Raw genomic sequence first — 16016 nt, forward strand, 5'->3', positions numbered from 1 at the left:
ATCAACAAGATCTGGTGATATTAATCCGGCACGCACTAAAGGATGGATTGGAGCGGAATCAGTAACATCTTTGAATGGAGGTGCTTTTGAAGTCTGGACAGTGCCCGTTTTGCTAGGAAGAGGGAAAGATGTGCTGGTTGCCAATGACGTTTTTTCTATCGGAGTTTCGGTTTTCAGGGATTTCCAAGTGTGAAATACTTTGTCATTTGGCAGATCAATACCAAGCTGAAATGCTTCGTTATATCTCCTTTTCTTCTTGGGTGTCAAGCTTAACTCAACTGCAGAAAGGGCTAATTCTGGCGGACATTCCTGCACAAAGACAGCCTTATTATCTGCAATAGACATTGATTCAGCGTTGTGAAGTATACCTTCGGCGTCAACAGTGAAACTCAGTTCTGGGAAAATCGGCATATACTCATCTGTTGATGTACCGGATGTGTTATTGTTTTCGGACACCGTACTTAGGTCAATGGCTGACGCAATGTACTTATTCCCATCAAAATCAACTTCATTTGATGCTTGTTGCACGGAGAGAACAGGCGAAATCTGGGTCGGCAAAACATACGATTCTTCAGGTATAAGAGTCACATTCTTTTCTAGTGAGGGACCGGGTGAAGTATGAGCACATGAAGCAGGTGGTAAACTAACGAAACTATCATGCTCAGGATAGCATTTAGCTGATAGGTCAATGGCTTCTATGTCAGTTTCTGCGCTTGATCTTAGAAGAAGGGATTTATCAATAGCATTTGGGTTGAAGGGATAAATGCCACATTTACGAAAGCCCTCTGTGATACATGACATTGTAAAACTAGCTTCAAATATAAGTTTAAACATGGCACTGACATTTTTCTTAGCGACCCATAAGTCCGATTTAATCATTTTTGCAGAGTTCATGAGTTTAGAGGTTTCAATTTTCATCTTACGGAATACAGCAACGTCCAGTGGTTGGGTTATGTGGGTAGTTTTGGACGGAAGGGAAAGCATAATGACGTCGTTTGCAATGGCAGATCGAATAAGCGGGCCACTCATGTGACAAGTTGCGCCATCTTGAATAAGAAGCAGCGGGCGGTCTTTAACTGCATGGGGGATGAACGTTTTCTCAAACCACTGTTTATAGAGTCTTTGGTCCATGAAACCGCTTTCGGAGAACGTGTAACTGGCATTTATTGGCCCTTGACGGTGATAAGGCCCACCAGGCAAGCTCTTGCTAAATATAATCATAGGCGGTATTGCTGTCCCTGCAGCGTTTACACAGCAGTGGACCGTTATATGCTCATTGGTGGCGACAGACAAAGAATGTGCATGTTTATTTCGGGCTGGAACAATTACCTTCTGTCCTGCCGACTTATTAAGGAACAGGGCCGCCTCATCACAATTGTAAATACATTGGGGCTTTGACATGAGACCACTATTTTCAAGTGTATCTTTAAGCAAGGAGAAGTACTCCTGTAACGCCTCAACATTTGATTTAGTTGCGCGACCTCTGTCCAATGGATCAGGGATTCTAGTGCCAAGCCCCGGATTTCTCTCTTTAAAACCTTTCCACCAAATACGGGAAGGGCCGTTTTGACTAAAGACTTCGCTTTTACCTTTTTCTTCGGCAATACACCAAGCAAACCCTAAAATTTGTTGAATGGTCATGGGAAACCCGCGATTTGCCATATATTCTATATAATGGAATAACGAAGTTTCTTCCTCGTTAGTTAATGCAGGTTTGACTCCCATTTTAGCTTCTAATTGTACTTTTCCATTTACCCTATCTGAAAGAGTCATTCTTGGGACATTATATGCCCTGGACGCTGCTGAAATGCTCATCGTCCCTGCTTTAACAGCGTTGAACGCATGTGTCATGTTTTCTTCACTCCAGTTTTTTAGTTTTTCCGGTCTGCCCTTTTTACTGGTCATTTCTGAAATTTATGCATGATGTACCTTTAAACTTTGAATTCAAGTTTCTGTATTATTTTTCTTCTAAGTATCTTTGGTATAAGTTAAACAAAATGGAATTAATTAAACATGTACATCTTTTTTTATTTATGGTACTTTTTTACGCATTGGTTGGATTATCAAAACAACGCATATTTTTTTTTGTATTTGGCCTGCCTTAGAATCGCAAACATACATGTAATTATGCACATATAAAGACCTTCGACATTACAGTAAAGATATTCGCACTTGTAACGTTTTGTTTATAAGTTTTATTGCATGGAAATATGTAAGACGTTAATGTTTCGAGACGGTTAAAATATTTGTTGTTTCCGTATACTATTTAAATCTGTATACATGTGTGATGAGAACATGGCAAGTGTTATCATAACCGAGTTATGTTGCACTGGTCATTTCGTGCCCTTTACCAATATGTTAGTGATATGATTTTAAACATCGATTTTGTGTTGACGCTTTCAAGCTAGATCGTTGCAATCAGGTGACCACTTGTGGTTAAAATAATGCGCAGAGAGTATCAAATGTCTTGCTCAACCGGCAAATTGGAAAGTCGCTATATGAGCATGAATATAACTCCCAAAACAACAATAAATGGGGAATAGATATTAGACATAATCGTATATATATTACGCAAAAGCTGGCAGTATATGCTAAAACAAAACTTATAGCACCTATAATCCACCTATCATACCGAACTGACACTAAAATTGTAAGAAATCTTAAAATAATTTTGATTTGCAAATGCGAAATGGCTAAGACTGATTGAATCTTTCGGGATAATTCAGTTGGATTTTATCATACAACCCAGTAAAATGTATATAAAGTCGGCTGATATTAGAAAAATAATAGTATAAATATTAAAAGCTAATGAGACAAATGAAAATTTTAAAAGGAATACACTGCATTACCTTCATAACAAAAGAAAGAAATACACTTTACAAGTTTTTTATTGTTATTTTATTGTCAAATCATTAAACAAATTAAAACTTGTATTAGTTACTCTAATGTCACAAATGTATTATTTTCACATCTTTGATTTAAAATTTTAAAATGAAATATATTGTATCTTCATGCGTAAATTACTAAATCAAGATACACTGAACAAGTTATTTCGGTAAGATTAGTTAAATAGATATTAATTGTTCATCTGAATATAATAAAAGCAAAAATACACGATTTTAACGAATTAATATTCCACTTAATGTAGTGCATTCGTGCCCGTGGAGATTCATTGCATGGAATTATGCCTTAGCGGAAACAACATCATTTGCTTTCAACTCCACAATGATAGTTTGACTGGTCATTCCATGCCTTGAAGGTACACCCTTTTCATTCAGACGTGCTTTCAATGAGTTGTTTACATCAATACTAGCCCAAAACTCTTCGTCATTCCAAGATCGGAGACTACAAGACAATACATAATAGCCGGCGACAGGGGCGACAAATTTACCAGATGCACTGTTATATCCGTTCCCTACATTAGTTATTATGGAATTGAAGACAATGATTTGGTTTTGAGGTATATGTATCTTTTGCTCCTTAACATATGCTGAGAATGCAATTATTGGCTTTGTCAGTCCTATTTCAGCAGTTTCTGAAAAGAAAAAAGAGTTAAAAAAACAAGATTAAAATAATAGACGGCTAAATAAATTAAGCACTACGCTTTGCAAGGTTGTTTGTTGTTAACAATATCACCTACAAACGAGATCAATGTCATTGCCTGCCAACATATGTACAATTAAATTTTCCCGACATAATTTATAAAATTCCTTGCTGTATTGCCATTATGGGAAGATGATTCCTAAGGTCGTTATATAGAGACGTAAATAACTTTTGTTCAGCTTCATAATCAAACATTATATGAAATTACCTTTTAATACATCATCAATTTTTCCGTTAACAATTTTCAACGCATCATCAACTTCTGCTATTTTGTCATCAAATTTGTTTACCACTTTATCCTCAAGAAATCTGTTAACTGCTGCTGTTTTGTTTTCCATCACAACTACAAAAATATCTCGAAGATTTTTGTTGTCATTTGCAAACTTCTCCATTTCTTTCTTCTGAGCGTCAAGCATTGTTACAATATCTTCGTTTCTCTTCTTGGCGTCTTGTTCCAATTTTTCAACTTTGAGTTCCATATTAAGCATGTTTGCAATAATTTCTTTTTCATACGAAAATTTTGAGCACATTTCTTCAGTTGCCACCGACAAATGTACCATACTAGCAGCTATGAAAACAGAAGCAAAGATCATAAGTCCGACCATTTTAGCGTCTTTGTATAGAATGAACTATTTCTTCTCTTTACAAGCAATGTTCTAGTTAAATGTTAAATATGAAACCGACAGAATGAAAATAATTTTTTTTAAATTGTTATTTGTTCTATTCTACCTTTGTTACAACTAATATAAAGTAGGAGTTAACACGTAAGAAAGAAACAAAAGAACGATGAAAAGATATCATAAGGCTTCACTTTGATTCAGAAGCGTTGAAACAAAATTGGTAAAAAAAAACGTGAAAACTTTCTTCTTGCTACTGGTATATTTCTTTTTATAGGCAATAATAAATGTAAAATGTTGCCGACTGTTATTCTTTACCACTATGAACAACATTCAGAAGTTGTTGACTTTACCTTAGAAGATTTTAAGAAAAGTAAAAAAAAAGTATTAATTAACATGTTATGTTCGATTAATGACTTATTTTGAAGTATTTATCACCATATTTGTTTTACGTTAGTAACGCAGTAAGGGCTATTTTTGCATATGTTGACTCATATTGGTCATTTACATGGATTATTAGTGCCATTAAAAACTTGTGATGTGAAAATTACTTTCATTTGTTTACATCACAATATTTGAGTTTTAAACACATTTTCAAAATTTTCATGAAAATAAGCATGATTCTGGAGACAAGCTGCTTTAATACTTCATAAAAACTATACATTTGTATATTTATATAATAACGATTACATGTATATAGGTTAAGGATCCAGCATTATTTGTCAAAGGGAGCAGACATCCATCATAAATATGTTTGTGAATTTTTAAGGTACCAGGTTATTAAGATTAATACAATTGTCCGATTTACAAAAATATCTGGTGCTTCAAAAACGGTCAGTAGTTTAGATAAATTTTTGGACAGCCGCAAATACTTGTTCATTTTTGTTAACATCTAACAAATTGCTACCCCACAGTTATAGATCAACATTAAGTGGTTGAAAAATTCTGGTTTCTGTGAAGAGTATGAGTATTTGAGGTTTAAATATCGACAGCAAAATAGAAAGTGCTCGGCATCCTTACAAAAGTGGCCACATGTAGAAGTCTGGCGCAGATATCTCATATAAACCATTAAGTCATTAAGTACTATGGTGGCTTTAAATTTTTTCTTTCATTCTTGATTTTAAAATATTCTATGATTTGATTTCGCGAATTTAGGTGTCTAATATATTCCATAATTCAGTTGCAGAAGGTATAAATGTTTTTGTACGTTTCGGTGCTTCTAGCTATAGTTGTTTAATTGCTGTTGTTTCTTTCCGAGTATTTATTGTTTCTGAAACTAGCGATGGAAAAATATGTTTTCAAGGCATTGTGGAAGAAGACAATTTTTGGCTTCCAAAACCGTAACTAATCTTTTGTATTTTACGCCTATCTGAGAGGGAGACCCACCCACATTTTGTCAAAGCGGATTGATTGATACCGATCCCGTTAGGCCAGTTTCTATGCGTACTACCGCAAACTGAAGTTGTTCAAGTGATTGTTTTTCGTTCATTGTACATCCGTCCCACTCAACGGATGCATATTCTAAAATTGGACGCAAGTAGATTTTAATAAGAGTTGGGCGTTTAAGGCTCGCATGGTACTCAAAACTTTAGAGGCTGTTGAATTAATGTTACCAATACGCTCATGCCATTTTAAATCTGTTGAAAAGCTATACTGAAGTGTTTGTGATGATCTACAAAATCAGGAACAGTATCATTAAAAAGGAGAGTAGGCTCGTCGGATGTAGTTGATGAAAAAAATACATAACTTCCGTTTAATACGGATTTAAGCTTGCAAAACATTGTTTTGACCACTCCGCTTTGTCATAAATAAAAGAGTTCACTGCTGCCGTTTTGTTTTCACAACTACAGGAATATCTCGAAGATTTTTCTTATCATTTGCAAATTTCTCCCTTTCCTTTCTCTGAGTGTTTCGCATTGTTACAATATATTCGTTTCTTTACTTGACTTATTGTTTAATTTTTCAACTTTAAGCATATTTGCAATGATTTCCTTTTCAAACGAAAATTTTGAGCACATTTCTTCAGTTGTTACCGAAAGATGTACTATATAAGAAGCTATGAATGAAAACAGAAGCAAAGATCATAAGTCCGCCATATTAGCGTCTTGATATAGAATGAACAGTTTCATCTCTTTACAAGCATGTTCTCTTGTTTAATACGAAACCGACATAATAAAAAAAAATCTGTTTGAAAATGATTTTTAGACTATTCTATTCGTTACAATGCACACATATTATGCAGACTATAAAATAGGTTAAGATTTGTTAAGAGAGAGGTTATCAATCAAATATACCTACTCTGTTACTACTGGGTAGGATCATAAATTTTCGTCGTGAGCGGGGAGGGCTTATACTTGAAATGACCAAACTCCCCATTTGAAGTGGTTGGTTGGGTCTGGGGAGCTTCCATCTGAAAAACATGAAATTTACGTGTTAAATGGGTGAATTTTAGATGTACATTTTGAAACTGAAGTGTTTTCATATTTTTCACAGAAATAGCATTATATGTTTGCAAAAGTGAAGAAAACACTAAATCTAGGGAAAACTATGATTTTAAAGATTTTATCTAGAGGGTAAGATGCCCCTAAATGGTTCTTCTATTGGCAGGAAAACCCTGATTATGTATGACATAAACCCTAAAAATATAATTAACATAAGAAATGCTTTTTTATTAAAATTTGCATCCCTTGCGCTTCAGTATTTATGGAGACTTTGATTTAAACATATTTTATTGCCAAAAAAGACATATACATACAGTTACAATACAATGACACTACATATTTGGCAAAAGGGTTGTATGTAAATTAAAGAGTTAAAAGTAGCACATTCAAGGGGGCTATTTATAACTTACAAATACATGGATTTAGATGTTCTAAGAGTAAGTGGCTCTTTTCTTATGCTAATTTACTCAGTCTCATGTAGACGCTTAAACTGCTTTACACTGACCAAAGGTTATCTACATATACTTAGTGTTTGCATGTTTGTATAGTCTAAGTCTAAGTATCTGACAATGTGCTGATAATTTACCTCCATGCAATTTCTACGCGGTATTAGCCAGATGTAAATTTTGAGCCAAAAGTAGGTCACTTTACGGCAGTCAATGAGAACCGAACTTTACAGTATAAAAGGATGTAGCCCTTAAAAGGGCTGTTAGTGCCAAGCAAAGGGTCTGCCTTACAAGCCGTCTTTCTGTGCTAGGGGCTCACGCACCATAATATACCATCCTCGTCGTCTGTGCCTACATCGTAAGGCCTCTCTCCCTTTGCCTTTAGTCAGGACATTGGCAGTTGGTCCCAGTTGTTGACAAAGTAGCAATCCCGATAACGGGCAGGGTAATTTAAGTTTACTTCCCGTCAAGCAGCAAATATTTTGTCAATGTCCCTAAAAATCTCAGCGGCGTACACGCACCGAGAGAAGAAATCACATAAATAAATTGTAAATTCAATTTCATTTCCTTATTTAAATGTTCAGTTTGAGACATATCTTTGTATTATAGCCAAAAGTACTTAAATATCTTGGTTAACAAAGACTACGGATCGAATTTGTCTAGAATATAGATCGAAGTCCAGTATGACAGAATTCATGATGCCGGAAAAAAAAACAGATTTGTGTCGAAGCTTTCATTTTGCTAATATTTTTTTTAATGCTATTCAACGGTTTGAAATAATATTAAAATCAAATAAATAAACATTACCCGATTTCAATGTTTTCATTACTTGTTTTGGCGTATTTTTTATTATTAATAGTTCGCTGAATAAATAGATTTATGCATATTATAAAGAATTATGCCACTCATGAAAAAACTGTCTTTGAAACTAAATCGCAGGATCATGTACTACGATTGTTTCGTCTTACGGCCCTGATATATTGTTCTCTTTCAAGTTGTTTTTTATGTCTCACAATTTATGTTAAAATAGAGTGAAATAAGAACCCCTAAACAAAGCCCAACTCGGCGAAATTGAAAATGCTGCAGGCTCAGTTTGATTGAGCCTATTCATTGACGGTACTGTCAAGTGCAAACTACCGTCCACGCCCCCTAGTACCGGCTTAAGCAGAATTCAACATTTAACATGAACTGGTAAAATTTAGAATTTTGAAACATCCGCAGATTAAGTCGCCAATCTCTTGAAATATCAGGTACTGTTTACATTAATATATCCGAAAGTGAAGGGGGATAAATCGGTCGTAAAATTTTACAGAGTACTTACTTCTACACAGTACACACTACTTTTTAGTTGCTTTGACATGCCTATACGTGTAATTGACACTTTTTTAAAAATGAAGGAAATTGAATCATATATCAAATATCTTAACTAATTACCGTGAAAATACTGCAGTTTAGATGCCTTGTCTGATCATCGATAAACTAGGACTACAATCAAACTAGTCAAACTTTCAAACTACAATCTCATTGATGAAAATAGTGCTTGTTTGCGGAGGACTCGTTATTTTGAAAACTATTTCAGTCTCCACAAAAAGATACTTTAGCACACATTTTGCACAAGTTATTTCATTATGTTTTACTGCTATTTTTGTTGTATATTAAAAAAAAACTCTTATTTTATATATAATTTGTTGTTCTACTTTTTTGTTAACGGCTTTCATTAATAATAGCCATGTTTGGCTGTACTTCGGATGGGACGAAGTATAATAAAGTAGTTCAATTATTACGACGTTTTCTCGTATTTATGATATGCATGTGTTTATTTTTTATCAGTGAGATAACTAACAGTCTTTGCAATAAAACTGGAACATAAACGCTTTTTACATATTCCGACATTATGTGCGTGCTTAAAATGATTAAATCTTGTACTATTTGTTAAGATGTTATTCGGTTGGAGCCATTTTTCGATTGTAGACGTCGAAATCCCATGTGTAGATGACAAGCTATGCACGCGCATGAGGACACGTCCGTCGCAAAAATGTTAAGAACGTTCGAATGCGTATGGTTTTATTTCACTTAACATAATTGTATAATCTATAACATAAACATCAATTAAGTGCTCATAGTCACACAAAAGCACACTTATCGTAATGTATAGTTCAACTTGCAAGTTTATTGACAAAATCAGGGGGAAAACAATTCCCTTTGGCTATCTTTAAAAATATTCATATGAAGTACGGCTAAGACAAGCAATACCATTGACAATAATATTAAACAAAGATTATTATCATAATTAGCTTTTATTTAACAACTTTAATTTCAAGAGTATTTGTTTTGTATTTCAAAAACCTTCCTTAACCTATTTTGATAGTTTTAACATGTTTTTCTTATTTTTCAAAGACATCAGGGCCTTGAACAATTTTAGTTTTGGCCAAGAAAAAATGCCCTGTTTAAGAATTACTAGTTACAGAATATTTAGAACAGCAATGACAAATTCATATTCTGTTTTGATAACAATTTGATTGCACATTTTTAACAAACAAAAGAAAAACACATGAAGCTATTTACACTTATGGCGTTGCTAAATCATTAAACAGGTGAAAAAAGAGATATTTGTTGCGTTTTCGTCACAAATGTAAACTTTTCCTCACATCTGTTGAAATGAAATATGTTGTATGTTACGTCTCTCAATTGATATGATTTAGTTAAAAAAGAAACACCTATAGTTGCAAACATAATAAGTCGGTAAAATTAATGAAATATTAACTATTCATCTGAATATTTGAAAAGCCACAATGTACGATATTAACGGATTAAAACTCCATTAAAATTAGAATATCTGTGCCCGTGAATATTAATTGCGTTGCCATGTGTCTTAACAGATACAACATCATTTGCTTTCAACTGGACAATGATTGTTTGACTCGCCATTCCATACCTTAAATCTGTACCCCCTTTCATACAGATGTGCTTTCCTGGAGTTGTTTACATCAATGCTAGCCGAAAACTCTTCACCAGGCCATGATAAGAGACTACAAGACAATAAATAGTAGCCGTCAACAGGGGCAACAAATTTACCAGATGCATTGTTATATCCGTTTCCTACATTAGTTTTTATCAAATCGAAGACAATGATTTGGTTTCGAGGTATATGTAACTTTTGCTCCTTTACAAATGCTGAAAATGCAATGATTGGCTTTGTCAGTCTGTTTTCAGCAGCTTCTAAAAGAAAAAAATTAAAACAAGATTTAAAAAATATATGCGCAACGCTTAGCACAGTTTTTTTTGTTGATTAACAATATCAACTATAAACGAGCTCAATGCCACTTGTCATTGACTGCCAATCGCAGTCATATAAAAACATATGTAAAGTCACTGTTTTTAATGAAATTTTCTTTAGTTACAGTTATCATTAATTGATATGCATATGCTATTAAAGTTTCCTAACATAAGTTATGGAATTCCTTTCCTACAGTCCTGCATTCAGATACAAAAATGTTTGCTGTGTTGCCATTATGAGATAATTCCTTAGATCTTTATATAGAGAGGTAAATAACTTTTGTTAAGCTTCATAATGAAACATTATAATATGTAATTACCTTTTAATACATCCTCAAACTTTCCGGTAACTGTTTTCAAAACGTTATCAACTTCTGCTATTTTGTCGTCTAATACGTTTACCGCTTTGTTCTTTAGAAAAGAGTTAACTGCTGCCGTTTTGTTTTCCATCACAACTACAAGAATATCTCGAAGATTTTTGTAATCATTTGCAAACTTCTCCATTTCCTTCCTCTGATCGTCAAGCATTGTTACAATATCTTCGTTTCTATTCTTGACGTCTTGTTCCATTTTTTCAACTTTGAGTTCCATTTTAAGCATGTTTGTAATAATTTCTTTTTCATACGAAAATTTTGAGCACATTTCTTCAGTTGCCACCGAAAAATATACCATACTAGCAGCTATCAAAACAGAAGCAAAAATCATAAGTCTGGCCATATTAGCGTCTTTTTGTAGAATGAACTATTTCTTCTTTACAAAGCAATGTACTATTTAAATGTTTAATACGAAACCGACAGAAGGAAAATATTGTATTTTTAAAATAATTGTTCTTTGTTCCATTCTGTCTTCATTACAACTTATATAAAGTAGTTATTTACATGTAAGAAAAAACAAAAGAACGATGAAAAGATATCGTAAGGCGTCACTTAAGACACAATTAAACTTATTCAGAAGAGTTAAAACAAAATGGGTGAAAAGACGTGAAAACTTCCTTCTTGCTACTGTGATATTTCTTTAATTTTAAATGTGAAATACTGTCGACTGTCATTCTTTATCATTATATCATTCTGAAGTTGTTGACTTTACCTAAGAAGATATTTAGAAAAGTAAAAATATTCAAGTAATAATTGATATGCTATGTGCGATAAATGACTTATTTTGCAGTATTTATCACCATATTTGTTCTGCTTTAGTAACGCATATTATGCATATATTGCATTTACATGGATAACTTGTGCCATTCAAATTTTGTAATGTGTAAATTACCTTCCTTTGTTTACATTATAATATTTTATTTTTAAATACAGTTTCAAAATTTTCATGAGAATTAGCATGAATCAGTTCATTTCTAAAGTTTTAATTTTTAATAACAAAATTGATCATATCGTTATAAAACTGTTATATCAGTGATATCTATCACTGAATACATGAAAATATGTATGTATTAAATATTTGATAAACTTCACATTAAATAATCAATTTCCATTTAATAATCTTTTATAATATTTTGTCTTTTTATAACACTATTGAAAAGCTATAAAATTATTTTCATAAAAGACAAAGAATGTAATTGTGCAGTATTATACAATCGTGATAAAGATTTTATCATTATATACGTTCTATGCGATGAACGATAAGTTCTAGTCATATTCTATTGCTAATATATACATATAAGTGTACAGAGAAACAAATTGATTTCGAAATAACAAATAACAAAAGGGTTGGACCAAAGTTCTTGCGACATAAGCGATCGGCCCTCCCCTGAAAAAAATTGTATTAATCAACATATTAGCGTCTTTATGTAGAATAAACAATTTCATTTCTTTACAAGTATCTTCTCTTTAATTGTTTAATACGAAACCGATAGAAGAAAAAATTTTGCACTGACCAAAGGTTATCTACATGTACGTAGTGTCTGCATGTATGTATAGTCTAAGTCATATTCGGTCTAATTATGTCGACAAATTGCAAATTGAACTGAAATAATTTTAGGACAGGAAGCTCAACTGAGGTCCTGGTTCCAATAAATAAGGACTTAAATTAATCTAATATTTTACTCTCTATTTGCCTTTTTGATAGAATAAAATCAAGCCAGGCTTTATGGGGGCTTCAACCTCTTGTCCCCCAGTGAATCCATGCCTGTTATTATCACATAAGTATTTTAAATATGGAAAAATCACAAGAACATAGTCTGTGTTTAATGGTTTAATGAGTGTCCATCCGACCGTTATGGCACAAAAAGCAGCTTTTCCTGTCGAGTACGGACTTTGGACATGTCACCAGCCATGCCCTTCAAGAGTTAATTTTGAAGCACAAAGTGGTGATAATTTACCTTCATGCAATTTTCTCGGAGCATTAGCCAAAGATGTAAATTTTGAGTCAAAAGTAGGTCACTGTACGGCGGTCAATTAAAATCGAAATGTACAGTAACCAAAATGAAAGGATGTAGCCCTTAAAATTGCTGTTGGTGCCAAGCAAAGGGCCTGCCTTACAAGCCGTCTTTCTATGCTCTGGGCTCACACAAGCTTCCATCCTGGTCGTCATTGCCTACATCGTAAGGCTACTCCCCTTGGTTTTTAGTCAGGACCTTGGCAGTTGGTCCCCAGTTGTTGACAAAGTAGCAATACCGATAACGGGTAGGGTAATTTAGATTTAGTACCCGCCAAGCCGCAAATCTTCTGTCGATGCCACGTACTTTCTCAGCGGCGTACACGCACCGAGAAAAGAAATCATATCGATGAGGTACAAACTGTGACGTCAAACAGTTAAATTCAGTATCGGCGAAATAGTGTTTACGCAAGTTAACATAATTATGTCGCGGGATTTTCCGAGATTTGATACATCCTTGGTAAAAGTAGCCAAAATACCGCCATATTGAATTCCCGGAGGTACATCGACAAAAAAGACGAAGCATTTTCTACTTATATAAGAAGCAATAATGAATTATTCTAAAACGTACAATACACATTTTTTCACACAAATATCTCTCCGTCGGCAATGTAAACAATAATTCACGGATATCACCGAAGTTAAACGAGAGACTAGTGGGTATCACCGAAGCGCGCAAAGGGTTGTGGGTCTGAATCTGGCTATCGTCTATTTTCGGAGCTTTTATCTGTGATTTAAATGTTCAATTTGAGACATATCTTAGTCTATAGCTAAACAGTACTTAGATATCTTGGTTAATAAAGTGTACAGGTACAGATTGAATTTATCTAGAATATAGATCGAAGTTCAGTATGACAGAATTCATGATGCCGAAAAAAGCAGATTTGTGTCGAAGCTTTCATTTCGCTCATAATGTTTTTTAATGTTATTCAACGGTTTGAAATAATATTTAAATCAAAGAAATAAATATTACCCCGATTTCAATATTTAATTACTTGTATGGGCAGTATCTTTATTGTGAATAGTTCTCTAAATAAATGGTTAATGCATGTTTTAAAGAATTGTGCCACTTGTGAAAAACTATCTTTGAAACCAAATCTTAGGATAATGTATTACGATTGTTTCGACTTTGTTCTCTTTCAAGGCTTTTTTCCACAATTTATGTTATTTTGCAAATCTCCGGAAGTATCAGCTACTGTTTACATTAATATATTCGAATATAAACGGGGATAACTCGGTCGTACAATTTTACATAGTACATACTTCTTCATAGTACATAGCACTTTTAAGTTGCTTTGACACATGCGTAATCGTATAATTTTCACCTTTTTGTAAATGAAGAAAATTGAATATATATCAAATATCTAAACACATTTTGGCATGAAAATACTGCAGTTTAGATGCTTGGTTTTATCATCGATAAACTTGGTCAGAAACTACAATCTCATTGATAAAAAAGTGCTTCTAACTGGAGGACTCGTTATTTTGAAAATCATTTCAGTCATGACAAAAAGATATTTTAGCACTTATTTTCTTCTGATGTTACTGCTATTTGTGTTCTATATTAAAATGTACCCTGATTTCATATATAAGTTGTCGTTCTACTTTTTGCTTACGGCTTTCATTCATAAAACCGTGTTTGGCTGACCTTCGGATGCGACGAAGTAGGACAAAGTAGTGCAATTACGACGTTTTCCCTATATGATATTCATTTGTTTATTCTATGTAATAGAAAGAGCACCGAAACACGAGGTTATCTTATTTGTACGAGGGGGGCGTAGCCCCCCAAGTATTAATCAGATTACCGAGTGTTTTGGTGTTCTTTCTCTTTTGTATCATAGTCAAACATAAAAACACGTTCCCTGTTGTTACAATATGAAACCCCGGCAAAAATGAACCAATGAACGAGCATCTAAATATGACATTTCTGTCGATTTCACTTTCACTGCCGTCACAATATGTAAACCCCAGCAAAAATGAGCCAATCAATGGGCATGCTCTGGAGTGCGGGTAACTAATACCCGCACTCCAGTTAACGCACTGTGCATGTATATGTATACGGTTTAACCCTGACACATTTTCAACAGAAAGGTCTCCAAACTATGATACAACAGTCACATAACTAACAGTCTTTACAACTAAATTGGAATATAAACGCTTTCAACATATTCCGACATTAAATGCTTAAATCTTGTACTATTTGTTAAGATGTTATTCGATTTGAGAGCCACTTTTCGATTGTAGACGTCGAAATCCCGTGGGTAGATGACATAGCTCGCATCCGTCGCAAAAATGTTAAGAACGTACAAATGCGTATGGTTTAATCTCACCTAGCAATGTTGTATTATATATGACATAAATATCAATTAAGTGCTCACAGTCACACAAAACACACATTGTTCAACTTTCAAGTTTATTGCCAAAATCAGAGAGAAAAATAATTCTCTTTAGCCATCTACAAACATATTCATATGAAGTATAGCTAAGACAAGCAGTACTGTTAACAATGATATTAAACAAAAATTATTATAATACACTTTTATTTAGTAGCTTTAATTTCAAGAGTATTTGTTTTGTATTTCAAAACTTTCCTTAACATATTTGGAAAGTTTTAATATTTTTGATATCAGGGCATTGAACATTTTAGTTTTGGCAAAAATGTCCTTTATAAGAATAACTAGTAACAGAATATTTAGAATATCAAAGTAAAAATTGATACTTTATTTTGATAACGTTTTGATTGCACATTTTTAATAAACGAAAGAAAAACCCCTGAAGCTATTCATATTTATGACATTGCTTAATCGTTAAACTGATGAGAAAATGATATGTGTTGCATTTTCGTCACGAATGTAACATTTTCCTTACATTTGTTTATATGAAAAATGTTGTATTTTAAATGTCTGTGACGCGACGTCAGATCATGGGGCAAACTGCACTTTTTGCTGTAATACAATATCTTGAAGTGTTGTTTTTCCAGGAACTATTTTATAAAATAATAAAAATTATATATCAACATAAAGGAAAATTTTCACCTGACAAAATTTTTATCATTATGATTCGCCGTTCATTGATGCATAATTTTGTCATAGCAAAATACAACATCAAACGATACCAAAATCGCATGTAGAGATGTAACGAAAATGTCTGAGTAACAGAAGATTATACTTACATTTTGCCAGAAACTGACGCCAAAAAGTTTTAAAATTCATACTGACGTTGACGTCATCATTTACGCAGATGAT

General features: G+C 33.5%; 2 protein-coding genes across 2 annotated transcripts; both read right to left on the reverse strand.

The window, feature by feature from the left end:
- Nucleotides 1-3182: 3182 nt before the first annotated feature.
- Nucleotides 3183-4208, reverse strand: LOC132721852 (uncharacterized). The gene is made up of 2 exons (XM_060706225.1): nt 3812-4208; nt 3183-3535 (listed from the first exon to the last, which is right to left on the reverse strand). The coding sequence occupies exons 1-2, from the start codon at nt 4206-4208 to the stop codon at nt 3183-3185; spliced, it is 750 nt and encodes a 249-aa protein (XP_060562208.1).
- A 5177-nt stretch (nt 4209-9385) lies between these two features.
- Nucleotides 9386-11159, reverse strand: LOC132721844 (uncharacterized). Its single transcript, XM_060706218.1, has 2 exons — nt 10704-11159; nt 9386-10326 (listed from the first exon to the last, which is right to left on the reverse strand). The coding sequence occupies exons 1-2, from the start codon at nt 11098-11100 to the stop codon at nt 9995-9997; spliced, it is 729 nt and encodes a 242-aa protein (XP_060562201.1). The 5' UTR covers nt 11101-11159; the 3' UTR covers nt 9386-9994.
- Between the last annotated feature and the right edge of the window lie 4857 nt (nt 11160-16016).

This window comes from Ruditapes philippinarum, unplaced genomic scaffold, assembly GCF_026571515.1.
Source record: "Ruditapes philippinarum isolate M1 unplaced genomic scaffold, ASM2657151v2 ctg1474_1_1_1_1, whole genome shotgun sequence".
Lineage (NCBI taxonomy): Eukaryota > Metazoa > Mollusca > Bivalvia > Venerida > Veneridae > Ruditapes > Ruditapes philippinarum.

Excerpts from the sequence above, each read along its gene's own strand:
- LOC132721852 (XM_060706225.1), bottom strand. The coding sequence starts at position 4,208 with ATGGTCGGACTTATGATCTTTGCTTCTGTTTTCATAGCTGCTAGTATG. Across the intron at positions 3,536-3,811 it reads AATTGATGATGTATTAAAAG|AAACTGCTGAAATAGGACTG; the intron begins GTAATTTCATAT and ends TTTTCTTTTCAG.
- LOC132721844 (XM_060706218.1), bottom strand. The coding sequence starts at position 11,100 with ATGGCCAGACTTATGATTTTTGCTTCTGTTTTGATAGCTGCTAGTATG. Across the intron at positions 10,327-10,703 it reads GTTTGAGGATGTATTAAAAG|AAGCTGCTGAAAACAGACTG; the intron begins GTAATTACATAT and ends TTTTTCTTTTAG.